Genomic DNA, 19,159 nt, shown 5'->3' with positions numbered 1-19,159 from the left:
CTTCCCAAATATGACATGCCTTTATGTAGTTTGGATGTCAGTTCTCGACCACCCTAGCTGGCGGGGCTGAAGGAAATTGCACCCTAAAATTTATCTATCATCTCTCCCTCTCTTTCTCTTCCTCCCTCCCCCCTCTCTCCCTCCCTCCCTCCCTCTCTCCCTCCCTCCCTCCTTCACTCTCTCCCTCCCTCCAATTTATCTGGGCTGAAGGGAGTTGCACCCTAAAATTTATCTATCTCTCTTTCTCTCCCTCCCTCCCTCTCTCTGCCTCCCTCCCTCTCTCTCTCCCTCCCTCCAATTTATCTGGGCTGAAAAGAGTTGCACCCTAAAATTTATCTATCTATCTCTCTTTCTCTCCCTCCCTCCCTCTCTCTCCTTCCCTCCCTCCCTCTCTCTCTCCCTCCCTCCAATTTATCTGGGCTGAAAAGAGTTGCACCCTAAAATTTATCTATCATCTCTCTCTTTTCTTCTTCCTCCCTCTCTCTCCCTCTCCTACTCCCTCCCCCTCTCTCTCTTTCCCTCCCTCCCTCTCCCCCGGTCTCATTTAGTAATTTATTAGATTTCTATGCCAAAAGGCACTATTCAATGAATGCTTTTGATAAAAAATGTTGCATTTTTGCTTGGTCATCAGTTTGATATTTGGAGGGATCACCATGGTAACTGGCATTTTTGGGGTCGTCATTGGAGCAGAAGCTGCCCGAAGATACAAGAAGGTTAACACCAGGGCTGACCCTGTTATCTGTGCGGTGGGCTTGCTCACTGCATCTCCGTGTATGTATTTGGCGATTATGCTGGCTGAGAAAAGTATTGTAGCGGCATATGTAAGTGACCAAATAATTCATATATTTAATGGACAACTTTTGTTTTCATTTTAAAGAAGCCCCAATTGATATACTGTATTTACTCCTCATGTTACTCCCCAGGAAAGGCTGGGAATTATGCACTCAAGAGTCTCACACTTCTAGAGTATGTCAGCTAGTTGACAAACCATGTTAAACTTCAGTCATTGACCATGGAGAATCTAGTGCTGTGATGGGCACCTTGAAATATTTAGGATTTAATGATTTGAGCCCTCAAGGTTGTGAGGGAAAGGACAGGAAGATTGCTAGACACAAATGAAATGTTATGATTTCAGCATTGGTATAAGGTAAAGGTTCCACACATAGGGCGTGGTGCTCATCTCCATTTCAAAGCTGAAGAGCCAGCACTGTCCAAAGATGTCTCCGTGGTCATGTGGCCGGCATGACTAAACTCCGAAGGCGCACGGAATGCTGTTACCTTCCCACCAAAGGTGGTCCCTATTTTTCTACTTGCATTTTTTCCGTGCTTTCAAACTGCTAGGTTGGCAGAAGCTGGGCAAGTAACGAGAGCTCACTCCGTTACACGACGCTAGGGATTCGAACCACCGAACTGCCGCCCTTTCTGATCATCAAGCTTGGCGTCTTAGCCACTGAGCCACCCTTAGCCCTTATGCATTCAGCTAAAAGTACACATTCATTTGGTATACATTCAGTAAAAGTATGGCCAGGGGATATGACAGCTTGGAACGGATAAATATGGCATCAATTATCTGTCTGTAGTATCAGTGTATACTTCTAGTGGGGCATTGGATTGCCCTTCCAATCAACTCATGATGTTCTGAGTCTCTCTTTCTCTGTCTTCTTTAATATTTCAGATTTTTATTGCCCTTGCGGGATTTTTTTTATCTTTAAACTGGGCCATTGTGACTGACATCCTCTTGGTGAGTTCAGTTCAACTGTCATTACTGTCATATTGATTTTGTTGATAATCCAATACTTCTATTCTTAGTTCTCCATGCTCTCTGTTTTCACCTCCCATCAGGCTTCACGTCAGCAAGCACTCTGGGGCATGGGGGAGGCATGGTGAAAGAGCATGGAATGGCCTAACATGCACTTTGATATGTGTTCACTCAAAGGCAGTCTTGATGGATCTCTCAGGGCATCAGTCCGAGGGAAGCATGGACTGATTTGCATCATTAAATTAAGCCATTTGCTGAAATTCTGTTACATGTTGTTACAGAAAGCACCCTACTGACCTGGTGTGTACCAGGCATACAAAAGCTCTTTGCATTTACGTAGGTTTACATATGAACAACCCATTCAATGTCCCTTGATGTTAAATTGAAAACACAGGAGAACTATAAAAACCATATTAATACATCTGTAGCAGCATAACACGTTTGGCTAAGCTGGCTTTAAGTTCAGGGTACCCACTGGGCAGTGGTGGGCTTCAAAAATTTTTTAGAACCTCTTCTGTAAGTGTGGCCTACTTTGTGGGAGTGGCTTGCTGGCCATGTGACTGGGTGGGAGTGGCTTGCTGGCCATGTGACCAAGTGGGAGTGGCTTGGCAATCATGTGACTGGGTGGGGGTGGCCAACTTGTAAAATGTGGTGAAACTCACTTAACGACGCTCGTTTAGCAACCAAAATGTTGGCTCAGGAACTCTGAATATTTGAAGCACGCAAGTCTTAAAGCTGTCACGTTACAAGACCTTTGCACCCCTAACCCCTTAGAAAAAAAACCCCAGGGGTGTTCAAACTTGACAGCTTTAAGACTTGTGGACTTCAACTCCCAGAATTCCTCCTCCAGTCATGTTGGCTCAAGAACTCTGGCATTGAAGTGTGCAAGTCTTAAAGCTGTCAAGTTACCCTAACCCTTTAGAAAAAAAACCCCAGGGTGTTCAAACTTGACAGCTTTAAGACTTTAAGGTTTAAATAGGACTCTTAGAGGTGGGCGGGGCTATTGGTGAGCCAGCCAATCAGTGAGCAGCGGGCGGGGCAAGCGTGGTGCAGATGGGCAGGGGGAGGGAGCTGGAACCGGTTCTAAATGACATGGTAGATTTGTGGAACCTCTTCTATAGAAGATGTTAGAACTGGCAGGAACCCACCCCTGCCACTGGGGAGGGAGCCCAAAGTCCAAAATTGCAGTATAACCACACAATCATGGAGTACCCCTCAGAAAGTATCATTCTCTTCTCTGAAGCAGAAGAGTTCACAAAATCTGCTGATCTAATGACATGTGTGCATAAATATAATCTCTTAATCATGCCAATGGTTACAGGTATAATGAAAATAGTTTGTATTTAAATAGTGGTTTTATCTACAAAGAATATATACATGTTCTTTAGTTAGACCTCAAACAAACAGCAATCAGCAAATTTACAGCACGGAAACACACACAATGAGAAAGTTATGCCCGAACAGGGCCTCTTCTTATTACAGGCTCTTAAAGTGATAGCAGCCCAAAAACCTTGCTGTTTCATTGCCAGCATTGCATCATTGTAGCAGCTGGCCAGCTCTTAAATCTTTACCCTGACCAGCTTTTATGTACATATCTTTTTTGAAACTTTGCTATTTACAAACTTTGCCATTTACAAAGTTAAAGCATCAATATGCATACCCCTAGCCACTCAACTTGTAACAATGCCAAACAAGTCTACCTGTGATATCTGTTCTTCCCTTAGGCAGGTAATCCTCAACTTACAACCTTTCCTTTAGCGACTGTTCAAAGTTACAACGGCACTGAAAAAGTGACTTATGACCGTTCCTCACACTTATGACCGTTGCAGCATCCCCGTGGCCGTGTGATGAAAATTTGGATGCTTGCAGTGTCCCACGGTCATGTGATCACTTTTTTCAAGCTTGTGATAAGCAAAGTCGATGGGGAAAGCTCACTTAACTGGTAACTTAATACCTGGAGTAATTCGCTGAACAACCGTAGCAAGGAAGGTTGTAAAATGGGTTGAAGCTGTTGTGCTTAGCAACAGAGGTTGAATTGTGGTTGTTAAGTCGAGAACTACCTGTAATGCATTTCTGCCAAATGTTGACACAATTTCTTTGATATTTTTTTCCAGTATGTAGTGAAACCTGCATGTCAGTCAACTGCACTTTCTCTTCAAATTTTTATGAGCCATTTGCTGGGTGATGCTGGCAGCCCCTACTTCATTGGAATTGTAAGTTATGGCAGGATTGGTGGCCTAGATGGGGCAGGGCTGGATGGAAGGGTGACAAGAAAGCATTTTTTTTGATGGGATGAATTGGAAATAGTGCATCATAAACTCATTTTGTTTGGGTTTTAGAGGCCCTTCCTATTGATGGATTAGCTTTGCAATAATCTATAGAGTTTTCGGGATTTTGCCTGTACAGTTTCCTATAATTCTATATAATATTTCAAAACGTGAAGAATTGGAGAATGTAAATAGAGGCATATAATTGAAAGAAAGCTTCCCCTGGCTAGAATATTCATGACTGGGAGACACATGGTAACAAGGTCAGCCAATGAATAGGCATAGCAACTAAGTCAGCCAATGGGAGCTTAAACAGATCAGAGTCTGTGCTGAGAATCAAAACTGAAACTGATCTCTGTCTGCTCAGAACGGAAAACTCCTCTCTGCTGTACTCCTGTTTGTGTTCTGCTTGCAACTTCTACCACGTTGAAATTATCTGCTATTGGCACTGTACATTTTTCATCGGTTATTATGTATATAAAGGAGGCAATGAATCCAGCTGAATCAGTTATCTGTGTGTGCTTTCTGGATTTGATTTTTCTGCAACAAACTCTGATACCCTTAACGTAGGACTATTTCTACCCCCGTTTCCGCTTCTGTCTATTTTCATAACCGAACTCTGCCCAGTCTGCATTATCCTCTGTCGCATATAGTCCTTATTTTCCAAAATATTGTCAGTGTGACTCCTGCCATGGATGGGTTGCCTGTTTAGATATTCCAGAGATCTGACTTGGAATGAGACCACTTGCAGCTTGTACCTGATGGTGACATAAACCCTTTCAACCTATAGATTGCAAATACAATCAAGAGGCACCAAGGAGATGATTCCAGTCTCTGGAATTTCCAGAGTCTTAAATACAGTTTTGTGATTTGCATTTTTATTGGTGTCATTGGAGGAGGATGTTTCCTCCTGACTGCTGTTCATATTGAAGAAGATTCAAAGAAAGCAGCAGCACCAGCCACACCAGCACCAGTGACACCAGTGCAAGGTCAGTCTTTGTCTTTTAATTCTTAGAATCAGAACAGGGTGTTTTGAATGTGATGTTGCTGTTGCCTTAATTTACCTAATGGGGCTCCCCAGGGATACCATGAAAAAAATAACTTAAACACTACTTTGCACTAAGACTGATTGTCTGTCTGTCTGTCTGTCTGTCTGTCTGTCTCTATCTATCTATCTCTATCTATCTATCTATCTATCTATCTATCTATCTATCTATTTTCTATCTACCATCTAACTGTCTGTCTGTCTGTTATCTATCTGTCTGTTATCATCTATCTGTATATATCTATCTGTCTGTCTGCCTATCTGACTGTTTCTATCATCTATCTGTCTGTCTATATCTACCTATTTACCTACCTACCTACCTACCTACCTACCTACCTACCTACCTATCATCCATCCATCCTTCCTTCCTTCCTTCCTTCCTTCCTTCCTTCCTTCCTTCCTTCCTTCCTTCCTTCCTTCCTTCCTTCCTTCCTTCCTTCCATTGATCCAGTTTATATGGCCTCCCATCTATCCAAGAAACTCGGGGCCATAAATAAAATAAAAACAGACACTTTCATTAAAACAAAAAACCAACTATAACTGAAGCTCAATAAAAACACAAAACTACTGGGCATATACATCCATACTAGAGCTTTCAAGCTAGCAATAGCAATAGCAATAGCAGTAGACTTATATACCGCTTCATAGGGCTTTCAGCCCTCTCTAAGCGGTTTACAGAGAGTCAGCATATTGCCCCCAACAATCTGGGTCCTCATTTTACCCACCTCGGAAGGATGGAAGGCTGAGTCAACCCTGAGCCGGTGAGATTTGAACCGCTGACCTGCTGATCTAGCAGTAGCCTGCAGTGCTGCATTTAACCACTGCGCCACCTTGGCATCCAAACCAGAGATGGTATTGAGCAGGTTTTCACCATTTCTGGAGAAACGGTAGCAGAAATTTTGAGTAGTTCAGAAAACCGGTAAATGCAACCTCTGACTGGCCCCACCCCATCTATTCTCTGCCTCCCGAGTCCCAGCTGATCGGGAGGAAATGGGGATTTTGCAGTAACCTTCCCCTGCCATGCCCACCAAGCCATGCGACACCCACCAAGCCACGCCCATAGAACCTGTAGTAAAATAATTTGAATCCCACCACTGATCCAGACCCAATGTCTGGAGAAAGAACCACATCTTCATGTCCTTGGGAAAGGCCAATAGAATAAAGGCTGTACTTATGGGGAGGGCTGTTCCATAGGACAAGTGCCATAATAGAAAGAGTATACAGTTCTTTTGGGAGCTGCCAGATAACTTTATTTTATTGATGGCATCTGGAGCATCCCCAGTCTGTCAGAACTGATGGGGCAGGCGAAAATCACTGGGGAGAGACCATCGTGCAAGTAAATTTGTACTACGCCATGCAGAGTTTTAAAGATGACAACTAGAACCCTGAATTGTGCTGGGAAACCAGGGCAACTCAGATAGCATCCCGAGTTATATGGTGTGGCCACTGCATTCTGGACCAGCTGACTATTCTTCAAGGGCTGCCCCATGTAGAGTGCATTGCAACAATCCAAATGGGGGATTGCTAAGGCACGAGTGATCACGAGTAGAGCTTCCTGATCCAAGAATGGGCAAATCTAGAGGACAAAACCTATTTGTGCAGTAATTCTCCTGGCCATGGCTGCCTTGAGCAGGAGCCTTGAGCAGTGGTGAAATTCAATTTTTTTACTACCGGTTCTGTGGGTGTGGCTTGGTGGGCATGGCAGGGAAGGGTACTGCAAAATCCCCATTCCCTCCCCCTCCAGGGGGAAGGATATTGCAAAATCTCCATTCCCACCCTATTCTGGGGCCAGCCAGAGGAGGTATTTGCCGTTTCTCCAAAATTTCAAAATTTCTGCTACTGGTTCTCTAGAACCTTTCAGAACCTGCTGAATTTCCCCCCTGGTCTTGAGTCCAAGAGAACCTCCAGATTGCTCACTCATTCAGATTGAACAGTAGAAAGCTACTAGATCTGAGGATCCCTATAACTCACATTCATTCAGTCTTTTTCAGAGTTGAGCTGGTCAGTTTTTCTCTATCCAGGTCATTGTTTCTCAACCTTGGCAATTTTTCCCATTCTGGAATTTGAAGTCCACACATCTTAACGTTGCCACAGTTGAGAACCATGGCCCTAGGCATAGGAAAGCATCTGGGCAGTGTGGAGTTGAGATGTCCAACTGAATATCATCAGCATATTCACGATACTTAATCCTGTGTGTTGACAGATTATCTCACTCAGAGGTTTGACGTAGATGTTAAATAAGACCAGAGAGCTCACCAACGGATTCTGCATAACCCCACATAGCAGAACTCTAGAGCGAGATCTTCTCTCTCCAATTTTCTCCCCACCCCTCACTGAACACCAACTGGAATGTAGGGAAGAGGAGTACCTGTCTCCCACTCCCAACCTTCTCCACTGGTCCAGAAAGATACTATGATCAATTCTATCAAAACCCATTAATAGATGAGGTAAGACCAGAATGGATGCACTACTCCCATCCTGAGTCTACCAGAAATCCTACCAAAGATACTGATTAACAGAGTTGGAAGGGACCTTGTAGGTCCTCTAGCCAACCTCTCCACCCAAGCAGACCCTACACCATTTCTGACAGATGGCAGTCCAGTTTCTTGAAAGCTTCCAGTGATGAAGCTCCCATAACTTCTTGAAGGCAATTTCTGTTCTGTTGGTTGATTGTTCTCACTGTCAGAAAATTTCTCCTTATTTCTAGGTTGAATCTCTCCTTGATCTGTTTCCATCCATTATCCCTTGTCTGGCCTTTGGGTGCTTTGGAAAATAGCTTGACTCCTTCCTCTCTGTGGCAGCCCCTCAAATATTGGAACACTGCTATCATGTCTCCCCTGGTCCTTCTCTTCACTAGACTAGCCATGCCCAGTTCCTGCAATTGTTCATTGCTATTTCAGTGGTATATCCTGGCCTGAACCCTGACTGTAAATCATCTGCTTCCTCCAGAAACCTTTGGAGCTGTCAGCCTGCACTCTTAAAAATATTCTTTAAACTGGATAAAGTAGAAAGTGTACTGCATTTGTCCAATCCAGCCAAAACCTTTTGAGATGGTTTAGCTGCCTTGCACTTTCCGGGAGTAAAGTCAGGAAAGTTAAAACAACATATAAATCCACTTGCAAATGACTTTGATGCTTTCTCTTACTAGTCTTAGATAAACTGTGTGAAACTAGGCTTAATAGCAGTCCCTGTGAGAGGGATCTTGGGAGTCTTAGTGGACAACCAGCTTAATATGAGCCAACAGTGTGCAGTGGCAGCCAAAAAAGCCAATGCAATCCAAAATTGCTTTAAGAGAGGGATTCAGTAAAGATCAAATAATGTACTAATACTATTTTATAAAGCCCTAGTAAGACCACACCTTGAGTACTGCATGCAGCTTTGGTCACCACACTATAAAAAAGATGTTGAGACTCTAGAAAAAGTGCAGAGAAGAGCAAACAAGATCATTAGAGGACTGGAGGCTAAACATATGAACAATGGTTATAGGAACTGGTCATGGCTAGTCTAGTGAAGAGAAGGACCAGGGGAGACATGATAGCAGTGTTCCAATATTTGAGGGGCTGCCACAGAGAGGAGGGGGTCAAGCTATTTTCCAAAGCACTTGAAGGCCAGACAAGGAATAATGGATGGAAACTGATCAATGAGAGATTCAACCTAGAAATAAGGAGAAATTTTCTGACAGTGAGAACAATCAACCAGTGGAACAGAAGTTGCATTCAGAAGTTGTGGGAGCTTCATCACTGGAGGCTTTCAAGAAAAGATTGGACTGCCATTTGTCAGAAACAGTGTAGGGTCTCCTGCTTTTGGGGTGTGTGTGTTGGACTAGATGACCTACAAGGTCCTTCCAACTCTGTTAATCTGTTGACATTCAGGAGGAGAGGCAGCATCAGAACTTCCACTTATTATTGTTTTCACCAACAATTAAACAAGATAGATATAGAAGTAACATTTTTACAATATGCATTTAATATTGGGTTGGTGTGGGAGTTTAGAGCCCTGTGCAAACTGCCATTATGGTCGAGTTATTGTTTAATGTATTGTGGGAGTCCAGAAAACAGGTCAGCTCAATAACCTGATTCTGTCTTTTCTGAACACAGCTATTTTTTTTTTCCTGGAGGGCTGACTGCATTCAGCTGCTGCAGTGAATGCAATAAAGTATCTTGTGGCATTTAAAATGTTGTTGATGTGGATTGGAGCCCGTTGGGCTGATGACATTATCTGCAGAGCTTTTCAGAGGAAGGTCTGCAATCAGAACCTCTTGCACTCCAAAGACTTTTATCCTACACTCCAAGATTTCTTTCCATAAATCTGGGCCGAGAAATATCATACAGTAGCTCAGATGCACCGGAGGTTGATTAAAATTCACTTTTTAGCATCTCTGGATAAAACTGGGAAAGATGGAGAGATGGCCACTCTGATTTCAATTGAGAAATCTGCATGTAGGTAAATTAAGGGAGATTTCTGGTTTTCTTTCAACTTTCCATGTAAAAAACAGGAGGGTTGCCTCTCTTTTGTGGAGCAGGGAAAAACCTGCATGCTAATTTGGAAATGGGACGTGGTGGCTCAGTGACTAAGATGCTGAACTTGTCGATCAGAAAGGTTGGCAGTTTGGCGGTTCGAATCCCGAGCACCACATAACGAAGTGAGCTCCCGTTACTTGTCCCAGCTTCTGTCAACATAGCAATTCGAAAACATGTAAAAATGCAAGTAGAAAAATAGGAACCATTTTGATGGGAAGGTAACAGTGTTCGTTGCTCCTTTGGTGTTTAGTCATGCCAGCCACATGACCATGGAGACGTCTTCGGACAGCGCTGGCTCTTTGGCTTTGAAACAGAGATGAGCACCCACCCCCTATAAGTTGGGAATGACTAGCACATATGTGCGAGGAGAACCTTTATCTTTTTTAATTGTTTTGGAAGCAGATATTATACTTCTTATCAATCCTAGAACCAGTTCTCATAAGACATTAAATGGCAACCATCAAGTCTCAGATACTGGAAGAAAGACAAAAATGTTGAGAATCATAGACTTAACATTTTACTATCCCATGGATTTTTTCTATCTTACCTGTCATCTTGATACCTTCCAGATGATGCTGGAACTATTAAAGACTATGCGGATTTGAAGACCCAAAATCTAACTTGTTTGGGTGTCTTGAAGGAGATTATTTAGAAAATAATAACTTTGCTTTGAGGATGAATAGATTTGCATATCTCATGTTCCTTAGAAATCTTCCATTTCATGCATTTTTAGAATGATTGCTGTAGTCCCCAACATGCATTCAAACTCCCAGTCCATTTGTCAAAAAAGTCTGAAGCTCCCAGAACATGATCAGAGGCAAGTCCTGAGGCTAAAATTGCTGTCTTCATGGCAGAGTAGGTGAACGAGGGATGGAAAAACATAATATAATATGATATGATATGATATATAATTATAACATAACATAATAATACAATACGATACAGACTAGACTATATTATAATATAAACTATACCTAATACAATACAATACAATACAATACAATACAATACAATACAATACAATACAATACAATACAATACAATACAATACAATACAATACAATGTATTGGGTTGAACTTCCCTCAAAATCTCTAGAAGTTAAACCTGAAGATGGGCAGGGGAGCCCTTCTTGTTTCTGGGTGGAAAAGATCACAAACATGGACAGCCATGCCCTCCAGCTTAGGGAATCCCTTCTGTTTGCAATCTATTGTAGAAAAACACTTTTGTGTGTCTGAAATGGTCTTTCGCCCAAGCAATAAACAGCATTGTGTCTTCTGACAAAAGAGAGGCCCGATTTTCCAGTCCAGATTTTTCTGTGGAAGCAAATGTACCGGAAGCTGTGGATGGAGACTGTTTTCTTGGAGCTCCTTTTATTTTTATGAAATGGGCAAGGAGTTTTAAGCCTTTCTTCGTGCGACATTCAGCAGGTTTCCCAGACAACGAGACCCCTGAGTCTAAGGCTATATAGTTTCCCACGGGCCTTGTCACTCAGGAAACAGGCCAGAAGGACCTGCCAAGGGTCATAATTGTTGGTATTTTCAGTAGGAAAGTATTTTGGGCATTGCATTAATTTCAAAATCTTTGCTTGCCACATTTAAAAATGATGAAGAAGTCAAGCTGCCCTCCAAAACCACTTCAGAGAAATTAGCTGCGAAAAAAACCCTCCCCATTTTGAGGGAGTACAAATCTTTTATTAAATGGAAATGATGGAGAATGTTAGTTTAGCACTATATTAAAACGAGAAACAATTTAAAAATAAATAACCATTGGGATCCCTATTGTGGCACCCACGAGGCACCCATCTGCTCACACGTGCCTATATTGGTACATACTAGCCCCCTGCCTGTCTCTTTCCATTTTGCTTTTTTCTTCTTCTTCTTCAAATTAAAGCTTATTTTAACTTTAAACCAAATTACACAGCAAGCTGCAAGCCACCACCTTCCAAAAACCATCTTTATTTCTCAGAATGGCCTTGGATTTCACATAACTGCCATAAGAATTGTTAGAAAATTCATTTCTTTATTTAACAATACAATAGCAGAGTTGGAAGGGAACTTGGAGGTCTTCTAGTCCAACCCCCTGCCTAGGCAGGATACCCTATACCGTTTCAGACAAATGGCTATCCAACATCTTCTTAAAGACTTCCAGTGTTGGGGCATTCACAACTTCTTGGAGGCAAGCTGTTTCACTGATTAATTGCTCTAACTGTCAGGAAATTTCTCCTCAGTTCTAAGTTGCTTCTCTCCTTGATTAGTTTCCACCCATTGCTTCTTGTTCTACCCTCAGGTGCCTTGGAGAATAGTTTGACTCCCTCTTCTTTGTGGCAACCCCTGAGATATTGGAACACTGCTATCATGTCGTCCCTCGTCCTTCTTTCTATTAAACTAGACATACCCAGTTCCTGTAACCGTTCTTTATATGTTTTAGTCTCCAGTCCCCTAATCATCTTGGTTGCTCTTCTCTGCACTCTTTCTAGAGTCTCCACATCTTTTCGACATCGTGGTGACCAAAACTGAATGCAGTATTCCAAGTGTGGCCTTACCAAGGCATTATAAAGTGATATTAACACTTCACATGATCTTGATTCTATCCTTCTATTTATGCAGCCTAGAACTGTGTTGGCTTTTTCGGCAGCTGCTGCACACTGCTGGCTCCTATTTAAATGGTTGTCCACTAGGACTCCAAGATCCCTTTCACAGTTACTACTGTTAAGCAAGGTACCACCTATACTGTACCTGTGCATTTTCGTTTTTCTTGCCTAAATGTAAAACCTTACTCTTTATTTATTTTAAATATTTAGTTTGTCAAACATGTACAAGATAGCAGGTATAAGTATGAACATGGACATGAACAAGGAAATGAGTACAAATAAATGGGAATAGTAGAACAGGGATGGCAGGCATGCTGGTGTACTTATGCAAGCCCCTTTTACGGACCTCTTAGGAATGGGGTAGGGTCCACGGTAGACAGTTTAAGGTTGAAGCTGTGAGGGTTTGAGGATGTAACAATGGAGTCAGGTAGAGCATTCCAGGAGTTGACTGGATGCTGTCCAGTTTTTTTGTAAATGTGTGTACTTGACTTAAGGAAAAGGAAATGTGTGTACTTGACTTCACTAAAGTGAAGTTATAGGCATCTGTTACAAGCCATGATGACATCACGCAGAAAATATAACCCATATCTTTTGTGAGATGTCATTAAATGTGTGAGTTTTTGCCATCTTCCCCCAAAGAAACACAACCAAAGTAAGCTGTGGGATATTTATTTATTATTGTATTCCATCTTTTTCCCCCCCAAATAACTCAAGGCGTAAACATATCCCACACACCTTCCTTCCTCCTATTTTCCCCACAACAACAACAACAACAACAACAACAACAACAACAACAGCAACACTATGAGGTGAGTTGGGTTGAAAGAGAATGGCTGGCCCTAAGTCACCCAGCTGGCTTTCATGGCTAAGGTGAGACTTGAACTCATGATCACCTGCTTTCTAGCCTGGTGCAGAGGTGGTATTCAGCCAGTTTGGACTGGTTCACCCAAACCAGTAGCGGAAATTGCAGGTGGGGCCGCCCACCTGCCCCAGCTCTATGCCATCCTCTTTAGGCACATTTTTTAGTCAGGGCGCATATGTTGAAGGCCCGTGTGTGATCAAAGCTCATGCGTGGAAGGTTGGGTGGGCGCAAGGCGAACCAGTGGTAACAAAATGTGAAACCCACCACTGGCCTGGTGGTACTTTAACCACTAGACTTGATTGATTGATTTCCCCAGGCTTATGATCCTGGGGGATCCTGGGGGATTTCAATCTGCCTTCCATTGGCAAGACATCTGAGTCAGCTCGGGAGTTCATGGCTTCCATGATGGCTATGGACCGAATTCAGTTAATTCAAGACCCCACTCATAATGGGGGACACACTCGACCTGATTTTTGTCTCTGGGCAGTGGATGAATGATCTAGATTTAGGGGATATTTCTATCCAACCCTTGTCATGGTCGGATCATTTCCTCATCAGGCTTGACTTCCATACTGCTACCACTCACTGCAGGGACGCGGAACCGACTAGATGGTTCCGCCCCAGGCGCCTGATGGACCCTGATGGAGCTTGGGACTTTTCCTGAATCCCTTGCTCACAACTCGACTGAAGCCCTAGTGGAAGCCTGGGATAGGGCGACCACTGGGACTTTGGATCGTGTTGTGCCTTTGCGGCCTCTGACCCGGTGTCGATCCCGGGTAGCTCCCTGGTTTACCGAGGAGCTCTGGGAGATGAAACGCCGGAAAAGGCACCTAGAGAATGGTTGGAGGGCCAGCCGGTCCGAATCTGATCGAACACTAGTAAGAATTCATATTAAATCCTACTTAGTGGCGATAAAAGCGGCAAAACGACAACATTTTTCCGCTCTCTGGGCGTCTGCAGATAACTGCACAGCCGCCCTGTTTAGGGTGACCCACTCCTTACTTAACCAAAGAGCTGGGAAAGACCCCTTGCAGGATAGGGCTGAAGAATTTGTTCAGTATCTGCAGGATAAAATCGCTCAGATCCAGACAGGCTTGGACTCTGACTGGGTAGATTTGGGTGAGTCGACGGGGATGAATCTTATTGAGACCATCTGGGATGAGTTTGATCCTGTGACCCCCGAGGGCATGGACAGGATTATGGGGAGACTCAGTGTTGCCACTTGTGTGCTGGACCCGTGTCCCTCTTGGCTGGTCTCGGCTTCCCGGGAGGTGTCACGAGGCTGGTTCCAGGCGATTACCAACGCTTCGTTGAGAGAGGGGTTCTTTCCCACCGCCTTGAAGGAGGCGGTGGTTAGGCCCCTCCTTAAGAAGCCTTCCCTGGACCCAGCTTCTTTAGCCAACTATCATCCAGTCTCCAACCTTCGCTTTGTAGCAAAGGTTGTTGAGAATGCGGTAGCATGTCAGCTCCCCCAGTCCCTGGATGAAGCTGTCTACCTGGATCCATTTCAGTCAGGTTTCAGGACCGGATACAGCACGGAGACAGCATTGGTCGCATTGGTCGATGATCTCTGGCAGGCCGGGACAGGGGATGTTCCTCTGTCCTGGTCCTATTAGACCTCTCAGCGGCTTTCGATAACATCGACCATGGTATCCTACTGCGACGACTCGAGGGGTTGGGAGTGGGGGGCACCGTTTACGGTGGTTCTCCTCCTACCTGTCGGATCGGTCGCAGTTTGTGTTGACTGGAGGGCAGGGATCAACCCTGAGGCGTGTCACGTGTGGGGTGCCCCAGGGGTCGGTTCTCTCACCCCTCCTGTTCAACATATATATGAAACCACTGGGTGAGATCATCCGTGGTTTTGGGGTATGGTATCATCAATATGCTGATGATACCCAACTTTTCATCTCTACCCCAAACCACCCAAACAATGCCCTCGATGTGATGTCCCGATGCCTGGAGGCTGTGCGGATCTGGATGGGGAGGAACAGGCTCAAGCTCAATCCCTCCAAGACGGAATGGCTGTGGTTTCCGTCATCCTGATTTGTGCATCTTGTTCCATCTTTGATGATAGGGAGAGAAATTTTAGCCCCCTCAGAGAGGGCCCTCAATCTGGGCGTCCTCCTGGATACGCGGCTAAGTTTAGAAGAACACCTGACGGCCGTGACCAGGGGAGCTTTTTACCAGGTTCGCCTGGTACGTCAGTTGCGCCCCTTCCTGGATCGGGATGCGCTGTGCACAGTTACTCATGCCCTTGTCCTTTCTCACCTGGACTACTGTAACACTCTCTACATGGGGCTGCCCTTGAAGAGCACCCGGAAGCTTCAACTGGTCCAGAATGCGGCTGCGTGGGTTGTCATGAGGGCACCCAGGTACTCCCACATTACACCCCTTTTAGGTGGCCTGCACTGGTTGCCGGTTGTCTTCCGGGTGCAATTCAAGGTACTAATTATGACCTTTAAAGCACTCCATGGCTTAGGCCCAGGGTACCTGCGAGACCACCTACTGCCACCGGTAGCCTCCCATCGTCCAGTGCGATCCCACAGAGTTGGCCTCCTCAGGGTGCCGTCGGGCAGACAGTGTCGGCTAGTGACCCCCCCAGGGGGAGAGCCTTCTCTGTGGGAGTGCCTTCCCTCTGGAATGAGCTGCCCTCGGAGCTTCGTATAATCCCCGACCTCCGGTCCTTACGACGCGCCCTAAAAAGTTGGCTTTTCCAGCAAGCCAGCCTGGCCAGAACAAAACAAAACAAATTATTGATTACTGTTAATTTTAATTTTAATTCTTTTAAAAAAAACTGTCATTGTCAATTTTAATTGGGTTTGGGATATTCTATTTAATTTTTTTAAACTTTTGTATTATGTGTTTCTTTTAATGTTGTACACCGCCCTGAGTCCTTGGGAGAAGGGCAGCATATAAATCAAATAAACCTAAACCTAAACCTATACCAAGCTGGCTCCTGAGCAGCGATAATAAAGATTAAGATTAAGATTAAGATTTAGTTTATTTGTATGCCGCCCTTCTCCGGGAGGGACTCAGGGCGGTGAACAACTCAAAAGGGGAAAAGGGGATACAAACACAATAAACATCTTTCTTCATTTGTTCTTCGGTATGTTGGTTTCTGTAACCAACCACTTCTACTGTGGCAACCATTTTGTAAACTGGGCATGCCCCAATGGCAGCCCTTTTCTAGTGACTACCTTTATAATGAGATTTTGGGTCCCATGAAGTTGGGACTACTTTTGAGACTATTAGACACGTGAAGAAATGGCAGTTTAAGTCTTTTCTTTATTTTCCACTTGTATAAATACCATCAACATAAAATGGAGCTCGCTCAGAAGCTGAAATACACCAAGTAAATGAGATGAAGAGTGTGTAGTAGAGGGGAGAGGTAAAGGAAGAAGAGAGGGATAGGAGGGGGGGGAAGAGGAGGAGAGAAAGAAGGGGTATAAAGTGGAAAGAGGAGGAGAGAGGAAAGGGAAGTAGAGAAGAGAAGGGCGACAGAAAGAAGAAAGGAGGTAGGGAGGAGGAGGAGAGAGGGAGAAGAAAGTGATGGATAAGGTACAAATATGTTGTATGGAGAGCCAATAATTGATTTTGGGAGTTGATGGCAAGACGAATTGATGTAAACATTTAATAATACAATGCGATGTTGGCTATGTAATAATATACATGTGGTTGTATGTTATGAAAATGGAAAAATAAAAAAAAACTTTTACAAATATAAACAATAAAGTAAACTGGGCATACTCCAATGGCAGCCCTTTTCTAGTCACTGTGTTTATAATGAGGTTTTGGACCCCATGAAGTTTGGACTACTTTTGGGACTATTAGACACGTAAAGAAATGACAGTTTACGTCTTTTCCTTGTTTTTCACTTGTTTTTCACTCTTCTTGGAACCTCTTGTTTCAGGCATTGAGAACAAAAGCTTCGACTTTCAATGAGAAATGGCAATCTGACATTTCTACCTCTATTCCCGTTTCCATCATTGCAAAGAAGGAAAAGGCCTGAAATTGACACAACATCCTCCATGTTAAGTCGATGGTGACAGCAGCAACCCTTCCGTGATTGAACACCTTAGCCTGACATTGAAAACGTGCTCCAATTTCCTCATGTCAGAATCGCCGGAAGAGCCTGCTAAGGAATCTAGCGGGGGCAGAAGGCAAACCTATCAAGCAAGGGCTCTTTCTGCATATGCCACACCATCATTGTGAACCAGTTGAAACAATAGGGCGATTTCTCCTCTGTTGAAATTTGGAATGCAGTAAAATGGAGGTTCCTCTTACTGGGTGGGCCTCTAGTTAAGAGGAGAACGTGTGTGTATTTTGTGATGGATCCTTTGGGCTTTCATCTCAGGCCCCTCCCCAATCTTTGCAAACAAAATGTTTCCTTCTTATTACTTGTCAAAAAACATAATGCACTGAGGTAGTCCTTGATTTATGACCTTGACCAAAATTAGGACCAGAATTTCCATTGCTAAGCAAGGGTTTTATTAAGTGTAAAAGGTAAAGGTTCCCCTCAGACATACCGTATTTCTCGGATTATAAGACGCATCCTGATTTTGAAGAGGTAAATTTTTTTAAAAAATTGCATCTGCAGGCTTACCAAACCCTCTGCAAGCCTTATTTTTTGCAAAAACAAAACCAAAAAACCAAAAAAACAAAAAAAAAATAGGGCATGCAGAGGCTTTGGGAGGCTTGTAGAGTGCTCCTGGGGGCTGTTGGGGGGCACAAAATGAGCAAAAACAGTCTGTTTTTTGCTTGTTTTTGCCATCCCCAGCCCCCAGGGCGCACTTTGCAGGCCACCCAAACCCTCTGCACATTCATTTTTGCGAAGGGGGCAGCATTTCGGTAGGCCAAAAATGCTGTATTCAGTCTATAAGACACACCCAGATTTTCACATTTTGGGAGGGGGGGGGAAGGTGCATCTTATACTCTGAAAAATACGGTATGTGCTAGTTGTTCCTGACTCTAGGGGGTGGTGCTCATCTCCATTTCAAAGCTAAGAGCCAGCACTGTCCAAAGATCCAAAGATGTCTCCGTGGTTATGTGGCCAACATGACTAAACCAGAGGTGGTATTCCGCCAGTTCTGACAGGTTCTGTAGAACCAGTAGCAGAAATTTTGACAGTGGGAAGGGAATGGGGATTTTGCAGTATCCTTCCCCTGCCACGCCCCCAAAGCCATGCCCACACAACGAATTTTGAATCCCACCACTGGACTAAACAGCGAAGGCGCATGGAACACTGTTAACTTCCCACTAAAGGTGGTTCCTATTTTTCTACTTGCATTTTTTACGTCCTTTCAAATTGCTAGGGGGGGCAAAAGCTGGGACAAGTAACTGGAGCTCATTCCGCTACGCGGCACTAAGGATTCAAACCACCGAACTGCCGACTTTTCTGATGAACAAGCTCAACATCTTAGCCACCATGTCCCTCGTTAATTATTAATTATTAAGTGTCATGTTCAATTTCATAACCTTTTTTTTTGCAACGGCTGTTCAGTAAATCATTACAGCTTTTAAGTGAAACATGTGGTCATTAAGCAGATCCAGTTTCCCCCAGTGACTTTACTTGTTGGAAGCCGGCTGGGAAGGTTACTGTTCTAGCTGAGAGAACACGGTCAGACAAACAGAGGTGAGCCAGGACTTCAAGTCAGCTAACAGTTTATTTCTAACAGGTTGCCTAACGTGGCACTTCACAATTTGCGCGTATTAGCTAACTGGCAATAGCTGAGCCCTGTTTGACAGCTCTTTATATACCCCAGCTGTCAAACAGGTAACCAATCAGTAACAAGGACATGCCCCCTAGCCAAACGGATCAGAGAGGAAACTGTAGTACACAACAGTCACAAATGGTGATCACATGACCCTGGGATGGTGCAATTGTTATAAATACATGCTGGTTGCCAAATGCCCAAATTTTGACCACAGGAAGCTGCAACAGCCATAAGTGTGAGGGACAGTCGTAAGTCACCTTTGTCAGTGCCATTGTGACTTCGAACGGTTGCTAAACAAATGGCTGTAAGTTAAGGACTACCTGTAGACTTTGGTCATTGTTATTACAAGCAGGGCAAGGGTTATTTTGTCATCTCAGCCTCTCTTCAAAGTCACATCATTA

The 19,159-nt window shown here is 44.0% G+C and overlaps 1 protein-coding gene across 1 annotated transcript in view; it reads left to right on the top strand.

Annotated features, from left to right (window-relative positions):
• SPNS3 (SPNS lysolipid transporter 3, sphingosine-1-phosphate (putative)) overlaps positions 1-17,349 on the top strand; it is a 38,684-nt gene extending 21,335 nt beyond the window's left edge. Inside the window, exons 8-12 of the mRNA XM_087719073.1 lie at positions 632-821; positions 1,676-1,741; positions 3,874-3,972; positions 4,817-5,015; positions 16,955-17,349. Of these exons, the coding sequence (XP_087575199.1) occupies positions 632-821; positions 1,676-1,741; positions 3,874-3,972; positions 4,817-5,015; positions 16,955-16,986 (586 nt within the window). The 3' untranslated portion in view covers positions 16,987-17,349. The remainder of the gene's footprint in view (positions 1-631; positions 822-1,675; positions 1,742-3,873; positions 3,973-4,816; positions 5,016-16,954) is intronic.
• The last annotated feature ends 1,810 nt before the right edge of the window (positions 17,350-19,159 follow it).

Source organism: Thamnophis sirtalis, unplaced genomic scaffold, assembly GCF_051295495.1.
Source record: "Thamnophis sirtalis isolate CommonGarterSnake01/CBP01778 unplaced genomic scaffold, rThaSir2_p1.2 scaffold_6, whole genome shotgun sequence".
Taxonomy (NCBI): domain Eukaryota; kingdom Metazoa; phylum Chordata; class Lepidosauria; order Squamata; family Natricidae; genus Thamnophis; species Thamnophis sirtalis.
The sequence above is the reverse complement of the archived record's forward strand: the minus strand, read 5'-3'. Positions and strand labels throughout refer to the sequence as shown.